The sequence below is a fragment of the Bos taurus genome, chromosome 19 (genome assembly GCF_002263795.3).
Source record: "Bos taurus isolate L1 Dominette 01449 registration number 42190680 breed Hereford chromosome 19, ARS-UCD2.0, whole genome shotgun sequence".
NCBI classification, from domain to species: domain Eukaryota; kingdom Metazoa; phylum Chordata; class Mammalia; order Artiodactyla; family Bovidae; genus Bos; species Bos taurus.
This window is the reverse complement of record NC_037346.1, coordinates 49,233,475-49,255,200: the sequence shown is the minus strand read 5'-3', so window position 1 is coordinate 49,255,200 and position 21,726 is coordinate 49,233,475. Positions and strand designations below refer to the sequence as shown.

Sequence of the window (21,726 nt, the reverse complement as noted above, 5' to 3'; positions counted from 1 at the left end):
TGGCATAAGAGCCCCCACTGACCAGAGTTTTAGCAGAACTTGAGACTCAGAATCCGCTGAGAGCCCAGCCCAGCTCTGTCTTTATTATCATTGTGCCACTGTCTCCCAGCCACATCAGGGACCTGAACTGCAGCTCCCAAGAGCCTCTCAATCTCAAGTTTTTTGCTCTCCTACATGTAGCAGGACTTTGCAGGGCAGCGCTGCATTGTTAAAAAATCAGTGTGACTTCTCAGGCACAGAGGGCACCTCTATGAGTCTCCACGCAGCCCCGCCAAGGCCCTGAGCCCATTAGAATCATAAAACTCTTTGGATCAAGTCACTTCCGCACACCCAAGCAGCAAAGACAAAGTGAAGCCAACATCTGAGTAGGTTGTACTTGTTATGTGGTTGACACGTGGGTTCTTTCCTCTGCCAAGATGTCCATCCCTTTGATGCTCTGCCAAGATTTCAAGGTGAAGATCCCAGCCCAGGAAGGAGGAACTGGAGACGATAAGTCATAGCACGCGCTCAGAGGACACGGGCAGCGAGCCCACACCTGCTAAGCTGAGCTGCCGTTTGGGATGAGGGAGCAAATCTCAACAACCAGCCTCCAGCACTGGTCGAGCCTAGACAATCTCCAAAAGTCAGGCTTAGGGAGCTCTGACTCAGAGGCTTTTGTGTTGGCTCAAATCCAACCCTCTTCCTCCTCGATTCACGGCAATTGTTTTTACTTTGATTTGATTTGATTTTTGATTTTTTTGGCCTTGTCCCATGGCATGCAGGAATCTTAGTTTCCCCCAACCGGAGGTAAAATCCAAGCCCCCTGCATTGGGAGTGCAGAGTCCTAACCACTGGACCATCAGGGAAGTCCCTCGTTTGCATTTATTAAGTGCTTACTGTGTGCCAGGCTCTGTGCTAGGCACTGAGGCTACAAAGGCCATAATCTCACCAGTCTCCACCACCGTTTGAATTTGATCTTCCTTTTTTTTAATAGAAAAAGGAAATTTCTCATTCTTTTTGGAAGATGTAAAAGAAGTCTCCATTTACCAGTGATAAAGAGCACCATAATTCTAATGGAGAAATTAAAGGAACTCACAGTGTTTTAAACTTGGGTATCAGTGAAGGAGAATGTGAGACTGTCTGAGAAGCAAGCAGCCCTGGTATAATTGGAGGTAGGAGGCTACAGGGAGCCTTAGGCAGGATTTGATTTAGAGCTTTCCCTTTGAGTTGGTTAACTGGGGGGCTCTTTGGAACTCAGCCTCCAGGCCCCTGGGTTAGAGTTTTTCTGAAGTAAGAAATCCTTGGCAGCCAGCTCATTGGTCTCACCGGTGTAAATTATTTATCTGCTGGGTTGTCTCTTAAGGGAGAGAGAAGGGAACAGAGATGTGTCTAACTTTTCCAATAACTGTCAAGGGTGAGAGATTAAATGCTTTTTGCTGGGTACAACGGGCCCCCAGAAGGGAACAAAGAGATGAAATGAGCAAATACTGTCATACATAGCTGTACCCTTCAGTGCAAAGTGCTTCTTTCGAATAACTCTGCTCCCTCAAATTAAAAATACTTTCATGTCAGTCTGCATCTTGGCGGTTGAGGGTGGTCAGAGTTTTCAGTTATCTCCAAATGGGCAGATTTAACACAGCTGCCTCCCGCTGGGGTGCATGGTGCAGTTCAGTTTGTTGTTGTATTGTTATTATCATTTTTTCTCTTTTCCCTCCGTTCATCTGTTTCTTTCTGAGAATATAACACAGCTGTTTGGTGATGGGCTCCAATTTACCAGTGCTGGGTGCCTCTGGGAGAATAAGAGCTGGCTGCCCTCGCTGGTGTGGGGCAAAGCCCCTGCCACCAAAGTGCTCCCTGATGCCAGCCACCAACGCTGGGGCAGGAAGTCTGCAAGGAAAGGGTCGGGGTAAGGGTCGCCCAGAGCTGCTGCATCACAGGGTCTCCATAAGGCCAGTTCCATTAGAGATGGAAGCTTGTGGAGGCCTCTGAAAGTGGCCAGAGCAGTAGATGAGAAGGAAAGCCCTGGGAAAAGAACATTCTTCAGTGGAGCTTCTTTTAACCTGCTTCCTCCGAAGCCTGGGTGACAGCACAAATGCCTCCAGTGGTCCCAGGAGGAGAACAACGTGTTGACCATGTTGTCATTACAAAGGCCCTCCTGATCGTGCAGGACAGTGTGAGTCGTCTCCTGGGCCACTGCCTTTCCTTCCCCCTGCCCTCCCTTTTGCAAGTTGGATGATGTCCTGCTCATTAATCCAGGTGGATGGCACTGGAAAAGCAATGCGTAGCCCACCCAGTGGGAGGTTTCGATGATATTTGAGTTGCTCCCTTTGTGTGTGGGAGTGGTGATCCCATCACCTTAGCCAGGAAGACTTGGTCCCAGCAAGGCTGCAGAGAAGTCTGCCATTCCCATGATCTTCGAGAACTTATCCTCTGTGAAGACGCAATGTGAGACCTTGGGTGTTGACACAATCAATGAAAAGTAGGACACCCTCACCTTTAAGAAGCCCGTGATCTGGTTGGGAGGATAAAGGCTGAAGAGGCTAAATGACAGCCTAGCCTCAGGCAGCAGGAGAAAGGCCTTCTCACCATGTGGGATTCACGCCCTGAAAATTCCTCTGCTCTGCCATCTCTGCGTGAATCAAGAAGGGGGCAGCCCCATAAACAGAAGTGGTCAAGAGGGACTTTATAGGAGTAATGAAATCTGAACTGGGCCTTTAAACAATGTCTACTTTTATTGTTTATCTGTTCACAAAATAATTCATGATCCTTGTTTAAAAAAAAAAAGTCCAGGATTTCCTTGACAGTCCAGTTAAGACTCCATGCTTCCAGTGCAGGGGGTACAGGTTTGATCCCTGGTCGGGGAACTAAAATCCCACAAGTTGCAGGGTGCAGCCAAAAAAAAAAGCCCAACATGACATAAATGTGTAACATCAGAAAAGCAAATGTCCTGTGTCCTAATCACAGAGTTAGGTGTTGTTGAAGTTGGTATTTGTGGTGTTCATACTTAAACATAACACTATTTTATAAAATTGAGCTCATAGGATGCAACTTTGCAACATTCATTTTCTCAGTAATGATATAAGCTTTCTGTCTTTCTGGGGCAGCACACATCTCTCTGGCAGGCTTTGTAACAACTGTATAATGTGCCAGTATACAATCATGCCATACTCTGTTTGATTGCCATTCAGAGTGTTTCCATCCTTTCGCTGTTAACAGTACTGCAGCAACATCCTCATGCTATATTTTTTTTGGTATTAATATTTCTGTAGGATACTTTCTAAAAGTGAAATTGTTGTATCCATGGGTATGCACTTAGGAAGGCCTCCCAGGTGATCACAGCCACTGGGCTTCATCATTCACCATTTTGAATCTCTTCTTCCATTCAAATGAGTGGATGGATGGAGAGATGAGATGAGATGCAGTGAGATGATGTGAAAGGCAAGGCATTAACATACCCAGTCCCGGCACATAGTTAACATTTAACTGTGTTCCCTTCTCCCTGTTTTGATGCTGGCGTTGAGATCTGCAGGTGTGTTGCTGGTGTGGTTGCTCAGCAGAAACCAAGTGTCTTTGGAAAGTGGCTGCCATGAGCGGGGCTGTGGACATCAGTTTGCATGTTGCTTTTTACCTGTTGGCATGAATGGAGAACAGAAGCAGAGAGTTGATGTCAGTCACTCCAGTTCACAAAATGACAGAGTTTGCTGCATGTATAGCAAGATCCTTCAGGAAATAGAGCCATTTGTACAGCTGTTTTTAAAATGTGTTATTATTACTTCTGTTATTGTTTAACCTGAATTCAGACTGGCATGTGCCTCTGATAGTTCACCCCCTAAGAAACTTTAGAGGTTACATTTACTGTTTGTTGTGCCAAATTAGGACACTCTGTGGCCCTGGGGTCCAGGATGCTTCCCAAGGCAGTTTGAGCATTTTATCAACTGATTGCCATAAGCCTTTTACCAGGTGTGTTTTACTTAATTTTTTAAAATTAATTAATTATGGCTGCACTGGGTCTTTGTTGCTGCACGTGAGCTTTCTCCAGTTGCAGCGAGCAGGGGCTACACTCCCTAGGTGCAGTGCATGGGCTTCTCATTGTGGTGGCTTCTCTTGTTGCGGAGCATGGACTCTAGGGTGTGAAGTCTTCAGTAGTTACGGCATGTGGAATCTTCCTGGACCAGAGATCAAACCCATGCCCCCTGCGTTGGCAGGTGGACTCTTAACCACTGAACCACCAGGGAAGTCCCCGAGTGTATTTTAGGAGAATAAGAGTTAAGACTTTAAAAGAAGGAAGCAGAGTCCAAAGGGCCCAAGGCTTTCAACCAAAAGTGAACAGATGCAACCAGGCTCTTCCTCAGTCCCATCTCACGGAGAACCTGCCTGAGTACTTTCAAGAAGAGTGAAGTCGCTCAGTCGTGTCCGACTCTTTGCGACCCCATGGGCTGTAGGAGCCTACTATGCCCCTCCGTCCATAGGATTTTCCAGGCAAGAGTACTGGAGTGGGTTGCCATTTCCTTCTCCAGAGGATCTTCCAGACCCAGGGATTGAACCCAAGTCTCCGGCATTGTAGGGAGACGCTTTATTGTCTGAGCCACCAGGGAAGTCTTTCAAGAAAGCAGACATTAAATCCACACCTTGCTCAGAACTTGGGTCACCTACATCAGCCCCTGCTTTTTTTTTGTCTTATTAAAACACCAGAACTTCTTGACCCTTAGAGCAGAGTTCCCAAATCAGATTAGAATCCCCTTAGGAGCTTCCAAAAAATGTAGATACCCAGAACCCTCTCTGGACCTACCTAACCAGATGCAGTAAGATGGGAAACAAGGATAAATGCACCAGGTTTAGGGGGGAAGAAACCCTCTGAGCAGAGCATCCCAGCCTTTTTCATGGCATGATGCACATAGAAAATGATCAGTTTTGACTGGCGTGTCGGGAGCTCCTCATCACAGAGGACCACCCGCAGGGTCAGGAAGCCCAGTCTTCTCACCCAGGGACCAAGGGAACCAGTACCTTGTCACATCTATTATCCATTCAAGGTAAGGAAATTCTGCCTAGAAGAGACGCATTTACCATGCTCACATTTTAAAAGCATTTTATCGTTACTTAATTTTGTAGAGGCAAAAGGAAACAGCAACGTAAGCCTGGAAGACTGCCCATTCCCCTACCGAGGGAGGGGTCAGTACCTTTGAATTTCATTCCATCTGTTGAGAATCTGATCCCATCTGTCATCTGTAGAGTCATACTCAATGCCTTCCTTGCCAGCCAATAGTGTTTTTATAATATACATTTGTGCAGTTTTTCTCCTAAGTTGCTTCTGAGTTGGGGGCCGTCTTCGGATCATCCAAATTTATTTTCTTTAATTAAAAACAACAGTCAGTGTCCATCAGATCCTCTGGCTAGGTCTAGCCCAAGCCATTTCCCAACTAGCTCTAAGAATCTAGAGCTGTGACTGGGATGATGGAAGTGGTATTTTTTTCCCTTGAGAAATAAGACCTGACCCAGTGATTGCCTCCTCCACTTCTAATTTTTTTGCAGACTCCCAAGTACAACTGTTCAGCTTCTGCTCCAAAAATATCCAGGAAAGAATAGGTGCTATTAAGTTGCTTGTCTTCATCTTTTACTGTTAAGGGACCCAAAGAAAGACATACAATTACCAGCTCATTAACTTGGGCCTTAGAAGTTTTAATGGATTTCTCACCGAATTGCTAAACCCGACTTCAGAGGGACAGGAACTAACTTTGGAGAAAAAGAAAAGTCCTTGCTAAGTTGTTTTATTCAATTATATCTTTTAATGCTAACTACAAAATAGAATAGATATTGTTTCCATTTTACAGATAGGGAAACTGAGGCTCAGAAAGTCTCAGTAGTTTGCCAATGTTTCAGGAAGCCTTGATTCAAATGTCAAAGATTGTGCTTCTCCTGCCCCACCAAGCTGGCTCCTTCAGGCAAAGTTGAAGGTACAGACACTGTTGTCTGTCTTTAAAAAACACTCTAGATATTTGTTTCCTTCTGAAATGTAATTCGCTAACCCCAAATCTCAACGACCCAGTGAGTAGGGAATCGCTGGGAAAGACAAAGTAAGAGGAAGGGCCTTTCCAGTCCCTTGGTTATCCTCTTTAATTTTTTTTTTTTAATATTTATTTATTTATTTTGGCTGTGCAGGGTCTTGGTTGCATCACTCGGGATCTTTAGTTGTGGCATATGGGATCAATTTCCCTGACGAGGGGTCAAATCTGGGCCCCCTGCACTGGGATCATGGAGTCTTAGCCACTGGACCACCAGAGAAGTCCCCCTCCTTAGCTTTAATGATTTCATGAAAGTTGACTCCCCATCTTATAGGTAAATAATAGTGATTAAAGCAGACCTTGTCTGGGGAAAAAAAAAAAACCTGGCCATCCCACAATTGAATAATACAGGAGCCCATTAAAGACAAAATAAAAGTCATAGCCCCTCAAGAAAACACCCACCAACTTCCAGTTTGGGCAGCATTCCTCTTCTTATTTTTATCATCCCCACAGCAGTCCTGTAGTTAAATAATTTGCCCAGGTTCACCCAGGTAGTAGTTGCTGAATCAGAAATTCCCCCATGGGTGTCTCATTCCACAGCTCTTCTGGTCCCCCATTCAGTTCTGCTCCACAGAACCTAGGGCCCCATAAGGGGCTTCTTGAGCCCAGGAAACAATGCCGTGAAAGTGAAAGTGGTGGGCACGCAGTCGTGCCCAACTCTGCGACCTCCTGGACTGTAGCCCGCCAGGCTCCTCTGTCCACGGGATTCTCCAGGCAAGAATACTGGAGTGGGCTGCCATTCCCTTCTCCTGGGGATCTTCCCGACCCAGGGATTAAATCTGGGTCTGCTGCATTCCAGGCAGATTCTTTACCATCTGAGCCGCCAGGGAATTCAAATAATGAAGGTTGAAATAGTACAAGGAATCCACTCTTCATTTTTACCTGATATATTGGGATTTTACTTGATATATTGGGATTCCAAATAGTGTTTTGTATAAGCTGCAGCTTGTAGCTTTTTGTTTAGTTAGCTAATTAGTTTCGGTTGCCTCCGGTCGTGGTTGCAGCATATGGGCCTCTCACTAGCTGTCGTGTGTGGGCTCCAGACCCCATGGGCTCTGTCGTTGCAGTGTATGAGCTTAGTTGCCCCACAACATGTGGGATATTAGTTCCCCAACCAGGGATCGAACCCGCATCCCCTGCATTGGAAGGCATATTCTTAACCCTTGGACCACTAGGGCAGTCCCCTAAATAATATGATATTTTGAAAAACAAAATGAGTTCCAAAGCTAAAATAAGTTTGAAATCTGTTCCAGCTTTAAAAATGGGAATCTTTTATTGCCTCCAAATACAGAGCTTATTCACTATCTCTACCCCAGTTTCTGTTCAACAAGTTGGAGGTCCAGGTTTCCCAAAATAATACCGTGTATAAGGAGCAAGCTTAGATTCAGGGACAGTTAATCCAGTGCTGATCACTGTTGCCATGTTGCAACTCATCAAGAATATTTGTTAGTCTATCATCAGCTTTTGATTTCAGGAACTTATGCTCTCTATGGGCCAAATTGTGTATCCTCAGTATGGATAGATGATACGGTTAGTTACGTTCATACCATGTGTCCAAAGAGCACAGCTAAGATGAAAGTGAGCGCGGACAGTCCACAACATGCAGTCCCAGCTCAAAGTCTGCAAACAGAGCCAGGTCCTAACGGCACTCCTTTCTGGGAAGAGTTTGGCTTCCAGGCTATTAGGAGAGCTGGTGCCTGGCCTCTCACTGTCACATGTAGTGAGGCAGGGGATCCTCTCCCGGTGGGCCCTTGAATAACTTTACTGGTTTTGCTTAGAGGTGATCTTATACATAAAAAGTCATCTCTGCCTGAAGGAGCAGATTCGCTTTGTGTAACAGGATAATAGGGAGCCATCTCTTGTTGCTCTGGAATTGGGAACCAGGCCCAAAGCTGGGGCCAAGGAGAAATTGTAATTCCACATTCCCCAGCAGCTGCTTGTCACTGAGGTCAGGTACCCAGGACTGGCCCAGGTGGCTCAGCTGGCCTTCTTGCCATGGCGCCTGTCTTGCATCTCTCCCCCATTCCCAGTCCGTATTTGGAGATGGGGGAGGGGAATTCTCAGAGTCATTTGGGGCATCCTTGCCTAACCCCAAAGCCATGTGAAGGGAGTATTCCAAGAGAATTAATTACAGAAATTGGAGTGAAAGTGAAAGTCACTCAGTCATGTTCGACTCTTTGCAACCCCATGGAGTATCTGGTGGGGGAAAAAAAAAAAAAGGGCTATTTGCCAAGCTGGGGACCTGCAGATCCACATGCAACTCTGCCATCTCATGAGTCTGGGGCAAGGCTGCAAAGTGGCCCTAGAAGATTGTAGGGGAACGTAGAGACTGATTGATGCCTGCTTCCCATCAGGAGATTTCTGAAGGAGGAGGCTTGTGGAAGGAGCCTGTGGCAAGGACGCTGAGACAGAGCTGTGGAGAGTGAGTCTGGAAATAGGAAGGGGGCATTCTTTTGGACATTATACAAAATGAAGATAATAGCATACTACTTTAGAGGTTTTGTAATGAGGGAATTTCTCTTTGCTCTGAGACCCACAAATTCTCCAATTCTCTGATACCAACCAGGTGTCAATAATTCAGTTCAGTTCTGACACTTCCTGGCTTTAGCATCATGTAGCACAAGTTCAAGGACTCAGTCCTACAAGACCACTTGCACTTCAGATGCCAGTCACAAGCCCAAGGCCACCACATTATGGTTATTTTTCCCTTCCTCCCACAGCATCATCCTCACATTCGAGAATTTGCTGGGAAGGCTTACAGAATTCAGGAGAACAGTTGATTTACATTTACTCATTTTTTCAGAAAGACTACAGTTCAGGAGCAGCCACGTGGATAAAATGCATAGGGCAAGCAAGTATAAGGGAGGGAGGTACAAGCTTGCATGCCCTCTCCAGGCATGCCCCCCACCACCCGCGGCCCCAGCAGAGATGTGTTCACCAACCCGGAAGCTCTCCAGATCTCATTGTCAAGCATTTGTATATTTCAGTCGCCAGCCTCTCTCTTCTCCCCACCCCACATGACAGCCGACTAAACAATCTTTCTGAGACCCAGCCCTATCCTGAGGCCATCTAGGGACCGCACCCTGAGTCACCTCACATGTATTTCTTCTATCACAAAGATTAAATAAGAGAGTGTACCCAAAGTGCTGGATCCAGACTCTGGTTCCCAGCAAGTATTTGATGAGCATTAACTAGTTTCGTGACTTTTCCCTCCTTCCATCCTCCACTTTCTCCTGACCACCTCTCTCAGGAGTCTCTTTTGCCTTCGTCTTTTCCATAGCCCCTAAAAGGCATCACCCTCAAGGCTAGAGGCCTTTGACTACTCAATGGTTTTGTGGTTTGCTCAAATTTTCCATTCTCACTCTTCCTCTTCTTCAAGTAGAGAGTCTTGAGTTTTTCTGGCCCTGAATTAGAACCGAGAAGGGCTCACAACACCCACCAAAACACTCCCCCCACCACCACAGCCACCTTTTTCTCTGCCTTTCTGCATGTCAGACACACCTTCTGAGTCAAGTTCCTTTAAGAGAGTCGCTCTGCAGAGGACTAGCACAGATCACTGTGTGTGTGCTGTGCGAGCTAGTGCCAAGAGCAAATGCTTTAAAAATAGCACTTTAGGTATTAACTGCTAACAAAGCAAGAAGTGGCTGCTTCTGGCCACAATTTGCATTTAGGGTTTTATTTTTTTAAACTGATGCATAGCAGGTGACCTTTCAGTAAAGTTTTTGGTCAATTCTCAAGTGCACTGAAAGTTCCTTAGTTCCGTTGGGTTTTTTTTTCTTTTAAATACCTTTATGAGATCCAGCGCATGTACCATACAACTCACCCATTTAAAGTATAGAATTCAGTGGATTTTAGCATATTCACAGATGTGGGTAACCATCATCACAATCAAATTGTAAACATGTTCACCAGCCCAATAAAGAAACCCTGTATGCTTTAGCTGTCACACCCCCTACTCTTTTAGCCTCAATCCCAACCCAGCCCTAGGCAGTCACTAATTTTCCTGTCTCTGGATTTCCCTGTTCTGGACACTTCATATGAATAGAAGCCTTTAATATGTGGTCTTTGGGGACTAACTTCTTTGAAAGCTCTTTAATTTTTCTGTGCATCCCTTTAAGGATTCAAATTCAAGAAATGTTGGTCCAGGGAATCCCCTGGCAGTCCAGTGGTTAGAACTCCACGCTTTCACTACCAAGAGCCCGGGGTTCAGTCCCTGGTGGGGTAACTAAGATCCTGCAAGCTGTGCAAAAAAAATGTTGGCCCAAATTAGGGGCTAAATCTTAACCTGATTGAAAGGGCCATTCACTAAAGGGGAATGAAAATAACACCACCTTGGAGTCTTCAAGAAAAGTTCCCCAAATGCAGGAAAAAAATCTGATGTCTTTCAGATGGGTTAGTTCATCCTTACTTGAGGGCTGAGCATTGTAGTTACATAATGTAGCATTTCCTAGCCAGTGACTGCTTAGCCCTTTTTCATTTAACATTTATCAAAGACTTCTAATTTCAATTAACAGGGCAAGCCCCTGTTGGCTATAGTCCTTTGTGGTTCAGATTGAAAGAGTAATTAATCACAGAGACTTTATATCTCAGTGAATGTCGGCCAATAATATTGCCTTGGAGATGCAAGCTGTGCTCCATCCAGGCTGAGACCTCCTGCGGGTTTCTCCTTGCACCTCCCAGGTATGAGACAGATCCTGACAAACGCAGGGACACAGTTTCATGTTGGCTGCACTAATCAAAGCCCTTAGCGTCATCTTTGTTCTGCTTTGTCCAAGTGCGAGATAGATGAAACCTGAAAGTGTGACTGACCTCCGGGGTGAGGAAGGAGGAAGCCTTCTAAAGAAGATGCACCCGCGCTGAAGAAAGCATGGCCAGTATGGTCCATCTGGCCCCGGGGAGAAGCCCTGGCACCAGCTCAGGTCCCTCCATACAGATGGGCTTTAACAACAAGCGTCCAATTTGCCATCTGCCAGGCCTAGGGAGCGCAGATGAGATTCAGAGCCAGGGCTCTTGCTGTGGATGAATTTAGAAGCCCCCACCCAGAGGAACTTGCAGACTGGCACATTCCCAGCTAGCCAACTGTGGGGCGGAGCCCTCAAAGCAAGAGCATTGACCAAGTGGATGAACACACTACGGAGGAAACAGAGGGGAACCTAGATTTCCCTTGTGAAAACCTCTCTGACGGTGTTAGAGGTTGACCTGGGTGCCCCCCAAAAAAGATATGTTGAAGTCCTGACCCTCAATACCTGAGAGTGTGACCTTATGTGGAAATAGGGTCTTTACAGAGATAATCAAGTGAAAGTGAGGTTCGCTGTGCCTATCCAATACGACTGCGTCCTTAGGAAAGGGGCCAGTTTAGATGCAGAGCCAGGCGTGCACAGAAGGAAGACGATGTGGAGACGAACGGGGTGAACACCATGTGACCAGAGTATACATCTGCCAGTCAAGAGACACCAAACTTCTCAGCAAACCAAACCACCAGAGCTAGCGCACAGGGGCAGGACAGATTCCTCTTCACAGCCCCCGGTGGGAACCGACCTCACCAACACCTTGATCTCAGACCTCTGGCCTCCAGAATCCTGAGAGAGTACATTTCTGCTGTTCAACCCAGCCCGTTTGTGGTACTTTGAACGGCCACCTTAGCAAACTTACATACAGCTGGGTTCCCCGTTAGGGAAACAAGCTCCACCCTACCTGGAAGATTACTGAAAGGAAAGGATTGCATTTATCTCTGTGTAGCTCTCAGCTCTTCAGGAGGAAAGCTATTAATAACCCCGAGGATGCTCAGATTGTCTGATGCAAGGCTGGCCCATCCCGACATGGGGAGATAGCCGCCGAGGGTGTCCACCTGCCAGGGAAGCTCCCAGTTTGGATAGACCATCTCCTGTGTGTGCCCTCATGTAGTTTCAGAGCCTGGTGCCATCAGTACAATCCCTTCCTCTAAGGGAGCAGCCTACAGTGGGGCAATCTCCCTTGCTGTCTGCTTTGTCAACTTTGTTCCTGAAACATAAGAGAAAGAGGGAAAGGAATTGATTCTAATATTGAAGACTGTCATTTGTACTTGGCCCAGAACCTAGTCATAAGCATTCAATAAGCAAAAACCCTTTTCTTGGGATTTCTTCCACCACCATTGTTATGGACACTGATGGGCAACAGCTTCCAGAAAATGGAAATGCCCAACTGCCTCTCACTGGCACAAAGACACCAGCATGATGGTGGACAGCCATATTTTTTGGCAATCATTTTTCTATACACTCAACCACAGGATAACAATGAAGTAATCGTACAGCACTGAAGATATTCCTGTTTCCTTTCTTCTGAGGAGCTTCATGAGATTTGAGGAAATTGAATTGTGTTATTTCTCAAGGATGTTTCAGTATCATATGCTTCTTATCACTCTGGGACATCTCCTGTGTCTCATGCGTCACCTGTTGGGTATTGGGCTGTGGACTTCCTGACATTATCCAACTTAAGCCCTGCAGCAGTCCCACAGCGGAGTTAGTATTAACACCTTCATGCAGATGAGGAGACTGAAGCTCCCCTCTGACAGATTGTGCCAGAATTTCAGATGAGAATCTTCATAGTCTAGATGCAGGGAGCCCAGGTCTGGGAGTCAATTTGACCTGAGCTTAAGTCCTAGACTGTGGATATGTCAGCTGTTATCTCTGAACTTCAGGCTCCTTGTTTGGAGCACAGAGATGACATTTGTACCTGAGAGTAGTGGTTAAACTCGGCACCTGGGAAGCTTCTGAAATGCTGGATGCAGAGACCCCACCCAAGACAAATTTGATCAGAGGCAATGGGGATTTAACCTTACTCCTCATCCTCCGAGGTTTCTCTCACACTTCTGGACAACAGAAGTTCTTAGTGACAGTGGGGCTCTAGGGGAAAATCCTCTTGCCTCTTCTAGCTTCTCTTGGCTCCAGGAGTTCTGTGGTTTGAGGGGCCTTTTTCTGTCCCCTTTTCTTGTGTGTAAGGAATAGACTCCAACCTCCATTACCTTCCCTGAGTCCCAAAGGGCAGATTCTAACCATTGCAAATCATTCAAAAAAACTAAGATGATAGCATCTAGTCCTATCACTTCATGGCCAATAGATGGGGAAGCAGTCAATCCTAAAGGGAATCAACCCTGAATATTCATTGGAAGGACTAATGCTGAAGCTCAATACATTTTGGCCACCTGATGTGAAGAGCCGACTCACTGGAAAAGACCCTGATCCTGGGCAAGATTGAAGGCAGGAGGAGAAGGAGACAACAGTGGATGAGATGGTTGGGTCACATCACCGACTCAGTGAACATGAATTTGAGCAAGCTCCAGGAGATGGTGACGGACAGGGAAGCCTGGCGTGCTGCAGACCATGGGGTCACAAAGAGTCAGACACAACTGAGTGACTGAACAACAACAGTCTGGAATGGGAGGGGATGCAGAAACAAGGGAGGAGACCACCTGAGGCCAGATTAAAGGAACTGAAGAAACTCATCAGGAGACTATCTAAGGTCAGATTAAAGGACTATGGGCTCTGCATACACCCCATCCTTATTGCAACTCCACCCTTAAAGCATTGCTATAAAACTCCTCACCAAATCCTCCCAGCTTGGAAACTCATAATTTTTGAGGCACAAGCCCACTTTGCTCCCCTCTGCCTGGCAAAGCAATAAAGCTGTTCTTTTCTACTTCACCCAAAACTATCTGCAAGATTTGATTCAGCACCGTCTCACAGAGGCCAACTTTTCGGCATCAAGATGAAGCTGGAGGTTTATAAATTTTATTTTAAAATTTAAAAACCTGGAAATGAAAGTTTAAAACATAAAACAATCCAGTTATTTTATTAAAAAATAAATGATATAACTGAGCTTGAATCAGAATCAAAATACTATACAAAATACTTTACTATATGATACGAAATACAATCAGAATACAAAATACTATAGCCATGGAAAGAAACAAACTAGAAATTTTAAAAATAAAAAAATTTGTTAAGTTGTAAGAAAGGTCAACTGCTGTATGAGTGGGACAGTTTAGGTATTCATGTTCGCAAACCCAAGTGAGAGAATGAGATTCGAAGGTAATATTTCAAGAGAAATGAGTACTTAGGGGAAAGGTAGGAAAACTGTGTAAAGGGGGACATTTGCAGTGACCAGAATACTTCAAATACGTAGTGTTTGGGTTGGATTTTAAAATTTTTTATTTGTATATTTATTTATTTTGCTTATTGTCATCCAGAGGCATTCAGCTGGATGTTCATTTCTGATCTTGAGTTTTGAATTAATGCAGTCCTCTGGTAAATCCTTCTCCCTTACTTCCCTCCAGCTCTTTGAAAGTGAATCCCTAATTATAGGCCATGTATGAGATTTACTAGATGAAATCAGCGGCTGTGGATGTGACACCAGACTCTCAAAAAATCAACACACTGTTGCCATAAAAAGCCCAATTGTTAATTGCTTCTTTGGCATCTGGCTGTAACAAAAACACTCTTTTTCTGTTTAACATTAAAACTCAATGTAGTGGAAAGAACATTGGGCTAGAACTAGGGGAGGCTAGTATTCTTGTCCCAAACCTGTTACCAAGTGCCTATGGTTTGAGGACAAAAAACATTTCTTTCTTTGAGGCCTCAGTATCCTTATCCATAAAACCAAGGGTATGAAGTCAAATTACCACTTCCAACTGAAAAATCCCATTCTGCATCTTGAAAATACAATACACTCTTCTAACCTTTGCCCGAAGCTTTATTTCATGATAGCCTGATATCATTGTACACTTTTGTAGTTCCACGAGGAAAAGGAACCACACACAAATTTAAGTGTCTCCATAGTTTTCACACTGCAGGCAGTACTTTTCTGGTCTTTCTCAGATCCGAAGTTTGCTGTGAGGCCCCACAAGCTTTAACGACTTTGGAAATGCAGTCTACCAGTGTTTCACATTTAATACAGCAGAGCCTTATTTTATTCTTGAGATGTCTGGAATCTACACGAAGATTCCACAATAGGTATCGTTTCAAGTTCCGCAGTGGTCAGCTGAAGGAACAAGCTGGGGCCAGTCCATGAGTCAGGTACTAGTGTTGGGAAGGCGAGTGTGGGGGTGCACCCAGCTGACCCAGGGGCCTCCACCTGCAGGCCTTTCTCAGGCCCACTGCACAGGACCCGAGACAAATGAAGGCAGCTCCGACCACAGCCGCACTTGCTTTGTTTGCGGGTCCTTTGTCCCTTACATGTCTGGGTTGCCAGGAGCTTTGGCCTCTGGCTTCCAACTGCTTGCTGGCTCTGCAACTATCCTTTGTTTACCCAGTTGCTAACTGGAGTAGGACAACCGTCACTCAGGTTCATGAGGGTTTGCCTTTGTATATTCTGCTCGGCCACCATGTGGCAGCCATGTCTTCTGAGCCTCCAGATAGTTGGTGGTGAGCTCATTATTCACCATCATGTCCCTCTTGTGGGAAAGTAAAGGGCAGATGGGGAAAGAAACCAGCGTCCCCTGTTTAACTCCAGCTTTTGTGTTTGAAGTTGCAGGAATGGCTTGGCAGGTGTGCATTTCCTTGTGTATAGTTTTTGTGGATGTAGCTAATGGTACGAACTTTTGGAGAGTGCTGGGAAAGAACAAAGCAGCATTCCTTCCCTTTTGTCTTTGGAGATCCAGTTATTACATCTGCTTGGAATCCACATGATGTTTCTGTTTTGTTCTCTTGCTAAGTAACAGTTCATCCCAGAATTTAGCAGCTTATGGGAATTCCCTGGCGGTCCAGTGGTTAGGCCTCCGTGCTTTCACTGCCTGGGTTCAATCTCTGGTTGGGGAATTAAGATCTCACAAGCAGCCTGGTGTGGGGAAAAAAAAGAAGGAATATATAAGCCAGTAATAGGATGACTGACTAGCCATTTAGGAAAACAGACTTTAGTGATTTAAAACAACAGTGTGGTAGTTCTCACAATTCTGCCATCTCAACTGGGCTTAGCTGGACAGGATCTCCTGTTCCTCATGGTATAGGCTTGAGCTAAAATATTAAAGATGGCTTTATCGCTCATGTGCATGGCTTCTCAGCCAGAATGAGTGAGCCTCTCTCCACATGGCCCTCCATGTGGCAAGCTTGGCTTGGGCTTCCTCACTCCATCATGGTCTCAGGATAATCAAACAAGACATTTTGCATTGTGGCAGACTTCTGGTTTCCAGCTTCTCTTAAAGACCCAAACTGACACAGTGTCTCTTCTGCCACATTCTTTTGGTCAAAGCAAGTCACAGACCAGTCTAGATTCATGAGGAGAGGAAGTACCCTCCACAACTTGGTGAGAGAAACAACACGCAGGCACAGTGAGGGAGGGAGTGAGTGGGGGCCATCTTTGGAGGTTATCTCCTATAATCTCGTGGTATTCTTTTGATTTATTGGTCTCCTCTCTTTGTTCCTGCTGGCATTTTGTGGTGTAAGAACACAAGTCAGGCAGGAAATAGTCCCATCGTCTTAAACATCAGCTTTTACCAGCAATTCCAGGGTGCTTTGGAAAGGCATTGCTGTCTGTTCCCTGGACTGTAGGGCTGAGCATCAGAGGCTTCACTGACTGCCTTGGGAAGTACAATAATAGCCAACATCAGTTGAGCACTTGCTATGGACCAAACTCTATGCTTATGCTTTTTTCATATATAACGTTATCCTCGTAATCTTCCCAGGCCTATACCTATAATTTCAATGGCAGTTCCTGGGTTGGTTCAGGTGATAGCATGGCACAGTTGGTACTGAAGATTCAAAAATGGCTACAGAGCCACACTCGAGATCACCACCCTTTCCTCCCCAGAAGCACTCATTTCCTTGAGATACTTATTATGGTGACTGGTTTCTTTCACTTAGCTTTCTGTATTCATTTATTTCATAAAAATGATGGTTGAACTTTTAAGTTTTCATTTCTTTGATATATTTTTTCCTCCAGGATCCTAAACACTTCAAGTCAGAGAAGACAGGACGAGGACAGTTAAGGGAAGGTTGGAGAGATAGTCATCAGCCCATCATGTGTTCCTATAAGCTGGTGACCGTGAAGTTCGAGGTCTGGGGGCTTCAAACCAGAGTGGAACAATTTGTACACAAGGTAAGTGAATGGTTGGCAGTTTCCGGGCTGTGGGCAAAGTAACTGTCTTTGTTGTGAGCCGGAGTGCCCAGTGCCCAACAGATGTATAGGCACTGAACCAACACAAGTTACCTGCATCTAGAAAACACTGTTTCCATAAAAGTGAATTTTGCCTACTGTTTAACTTTCTTCTACTAACAGATATCTTACACTTCATCCCTCATTTTGTGACTTCCATGTCTACTGGGTGAGTATGCTCAGGAAGTTGGGCTCTCAAAGTATGGTTCTCTTGGGCTCTCCTAGTTTCAAAGAGAGGTTCTTGTACTTGGTGCTTGGGCACTCAGGTTCCAGGCAGAGGCACAGGGTTTATCCGTGTGCACTGTCCCCTCAAGGATAGCCCTCACTCAAAAGATCCTGCAAATGTAGACACCTGAAGTAAAAGATGCCCCAAGAGACAGAAGAAACCCCAGTGGTCCCATTAGATGATGTACCCCAGCATTTCTGCCCTTTTAATAACTCTGTTACCAAAGAATTATTGGCAAGCTCAAAACACAGGTTTTAGTTGTATACCTCCTTTGGCTAAACATGTTAATTTTGTAGCAGGAACCCATTTAGCGATGATTTAAGTTTATTGGGTGCTTGTAACATAACTCTTCCAGTAGTCATGTATGGATGTGAGAGTTGGACTATAAAGAAAGCTGAGAGCAGAAGAATTGATGCTTTTGAACTGTGGTGTTGGAGAAGACTCTTGAGAGTCCCTTGGACTGCAAGGAGATCCAACCAGTCCATTCTAAAGGAGATCAGTCCTGGGTGTTCATTGGAAGGACTGATGTTGAAGCTGAAACTCCAATACTTTGGCCACCTGATGGGAAGAGCTGACTCATTCGAAAAGACCCTGATGCTGGGAAAGATTGAGGGCAGGAGGAAAGGGGGATGACAGAGGATGAGATGGTTGAATGGCATCACTGACTCTGTGGACATGAGTTTGGGTAAACTCCAGGAGTTGGTGATGGACAGGGAGGCCTGGCGTGCTGCGGTTCATGGGGTCGCAGAGCCGGACACGACTGAGCGACTGCACTGAACTGAACTGAACATAACTCTTATCCTCATGGAAATTAATTGGAAATGCAGTGCTGAGCACTGCCCTTTGTAACTCCTATTTTCATGAGAATAAGTACTATCCAAGTTGTCTCTACATTCCAGATAGGCTAGATATCTGTTTATTTTTCCATTTAAAAACTGATAAAGAATAGCTTTCTGAAATTCTTTTGGGGGCACTGGAATTTAACCTTAATGCACTGAGCTGTTTGTTACTTAGATGGATTTGTCTACTGAGCTTAGGGAGCCAATTGATAGTAAAATGTGTAAATCTTGAATTTGGGTCCAAAAAATAGATTGAACTTGCTTTCCTGATAATAGCAGGGCCTGGAGCAAATTTGAGACAGAGAAATGTACTAATCTGCTGAGCTCCAGAATCCGTTTTTGCCCAGCCAGGGGTGAGAGCCAAGTGGCATGCATAGAAATCAAGTTCTGGGACCTGCTGTTTTCCTGCTGTGTCCCAGTTATTAAGAAGAAAGAAAGTCCAGACTCCAAGAGTAAATATTTTCCAGCCTCAGCTCTGCGACTGTCTCTGGCAGTATATTCTTGACTTCCTACAACATCCCACCTGTTTTTAAAAAACCCCGAAAGATCTCCTCTTACTGGGGCCACTACCATAGTATGTTTCATTATCTCGTCTTCTCACAAAACATATTCAGATTGCCACAGGGGTCATTGTGTTTCTAGTTTTGAGAATCCGTTTCTTTAAAATACCTGTAAGAATTACGCTCTAGCAATAGGCATTCCCATCGCCCATTTCCAAATGTAATGAAGTGTCATCAACACCCCCGAAACACACCTGCTGTGGCACACGAGCTACTAATGAGAGTCTGAGGCTCGTATTTGCGTGGGTTTCAAGTGCCAGGGATGCCTTTCTCGGAACACCTTTTGTTTTTGAAGAATCTAGTCACAGTTCACGGGGGAAAAAATGTTCGAAAGCGAGCCATTAGCACATCATTGGATTCTTGTTTCCAGCAGACAGCTGTGTTGTGCTTAATGCAATAGGGCGTATTTACTGACGCCTCAATGCTGTTCTTTTAATTCCCATGAATTTGACACACTCAGCACTCAAGTGTGCATGGCTTCATGTTATTTCTTAGTTTCATTATATGTTTCCTCCTTCCAAATCATAAAAGCCTCACTAGATATCCATAGGCCTGGAATAATAAACACTTCATTATGAAGGCTTCCCTTGTTTCTGCAAATTCACTGAATTAAAATCCTTCATTTCTTGAAACATGCTCGAACCTTCTACAAGAGGTTTTTGACAATTGCTAGATTTGTTTGTCAGGAGGAAGGAAATGTTGGAAGGACAGTACTGAGTATTTAAGAAAGGTAAAAAGGCATGCTGTATTTATAGCCATAGAAGGCCGAAAAAAGAATGCCATGAAATAAAAGCACATAAATGGTATAACACACAAACTCTTTACAGTTATTTTTCTTAATCTTCTATTGCCATTATGTGCCACCATAAGAAATAATTTCATTCCTTTCATCTCCAATCAAGCTCATCATTCCCATTAGGTTCTACTCTGGTTCAGGTTTCTTATTTCATGACTTTCAATAATAGTTAACATAATAGCTGACTAAACTGCTCCCTCCCGTGACTTCTACTACATGAAAGCCAAGCTTAGAAAGATATTTACTTATCTTGAATCCCACACCTTCAATTACTTAAAAAAAAAAAAATTACCAATATATAGGATACTTCACTAGAGAAGAGAGAGTTCTAAGTGCTTTGGTCTTGGAAGTGATTTTTCTATCCAAACAAATGCGCTTGATTTCCAACATTTATGACCTCCTGGCGCCTGTGAGATGCACCCTTCCACAAATGGAAAGTAGAACCTGTTTTAGGTAAAGATAAATGAAGAGAAAAATCCGAGGGTGATCAGCCCTGGAGACTCGTTCCAGTCACTGTTGTGTGACTGCCAAGTGGTTGTCATTATTTTGAACAGCTTCCAGCCCAACTTTCAAATAAGATAAAGAGATTAATTTACAGCAAGTGTATGTGTACACCATGGGAAAGGGCTGAGAGTAAGTATGTCTTCCTCTAATTGTCATCCCATATGGACAGAGGGATGCAGAAATTTGTAACTGTCAGGTTTCCTAGAATTGGAAACCATTCCTTTTCCAGATCGTTTTAATCAAACCTGGTATTCTGTCAACTTCCTTCTTTTGCTTTTTTAGGTGGTTCGAGATATTCTTCTGATTGGACATAGACAGGCTTTTGCTTGGGTTGATGAGTGGTATGGTAAGTCAACTCCCACAAAATCAGTTATAGAACAACTTCATAACACATTGGCTTGGACTTTCAGTCCATCTGGCTTCAACTGCTACCTAGAAATTCAACAACAAAGGCAGAGCTATTGCTTCCTGTATTGAAAATAGCATTGTCCATGGGACATAATGAAGAAGAATGTAATGATAGAAGCTTGGTCTAAAATAACCACAGCACTTAATTATTGACTAAGTAGGACCTCAATATGTTTGATGCCTGCATGCTTGATAGTGCAGGGTTCTATGATCCTCTGTTGGATTGGCTTCAAACCCCTCTAATTTATCCCAGACCTCAAGATCAATGCTGCCTTGATCTTGTCATTAAGCACCATATCAGGTGAAAGCAGTCCTTTGACTTGAGTCCTTTGAAACACTCCCTCACCAAAAATATAAGGACTCTGCAGGGATTCAAGGGCAAAGAAATTGGTGACCCCTTAATTCTAACTGAGACTGTTGTTCTAGCTTTTTAAAAAATGAGTTGAGAAGAATTAAACCAGTTCTGTATATTTCCAGTAAGTGAAAAGAAACAAGGTTTGTTTCATCCCATGATGGATGAACCACACTTTCCATATCTGCAGTGCTATCATTTTGTCCACGTGAATCCCCTACATTCCCAGAATCAGTCATCAGAGGCTTGAGTCCTTGACTATAAAAAGAAACAAACACACCCAGTTGGTGACTTGGGTCAGATCTGATTGCCTAATGAAAATGCTCTTCTCTTTGGCCTTTTCCTAAGTCACATTGAATTTGTTCTCAGCATAACCTCGATTGCATTTTGGTGCCTTTGTATCATTGTTTCACCAATGCCCTCTCCTTAGCTGAAGGCATCAAATTTAAAGTGAAAAGTTACAGTGGACTGAACAGACAAAGACAGTGACCGTTAGCTGTTTCTGAACCATATTTTCCAAAATAGGGTTTTGTAGGCTATGGGTGTGCTTTTTTTTTTTTCTTTTTTTGCACAGTTTTCCCAGATTTGCTGAAAAGCAAATACATCTTTGCCTCTTCCTTGGCTTGCCCAAATGCAGACCTCTAGAAGAGATGCTTTTGAAAGATCACCATTTGCTTTCTCTTAATCACATGCCCCTGGGCTTCCCTAGTGACTCAGTGGTAAAGAATCCACCTGCCAATCCAGGAGACTTGGGTTCGATTCCTGGGTTGGAAAGATCCCCTGGAGAAGGAAACGGCAACCCCCTCCAGTATTCTTCCTTGGAAATCCTATGGACAGAGGAGCCTGGCGGGCTACAGTCCATAGGGTCACAAAGAGCTG

General features: G+C 44.6%; 1 protein-coding gene across 1 annotated transcript in view; it reads left to right on the top strand.

Moving 5' to 3' along the window:
- Window positions 1-21,726, top strand: part of PITPNC1 (phosphatidylinositol transfer protein cytoplasmic 1) — a 215,743-nt gene that overhangs the window by 177,543 nt on the left and 16,474 nt on the right. The window contains exons 7-8 of the mRNA XM_059878599.1: window positions 16,950-17,105; window positions 20,370-20,433. Coding sequence (XP_059734582.1) covers window positions 16,950-17,105; window positions 20,370-20,433 — 220 coding nt within the window. The remainder of the gene's footprint in view (window positions 1-16,949; window positions 17,106-20,369; window positions 20,434-21,726) is intronic.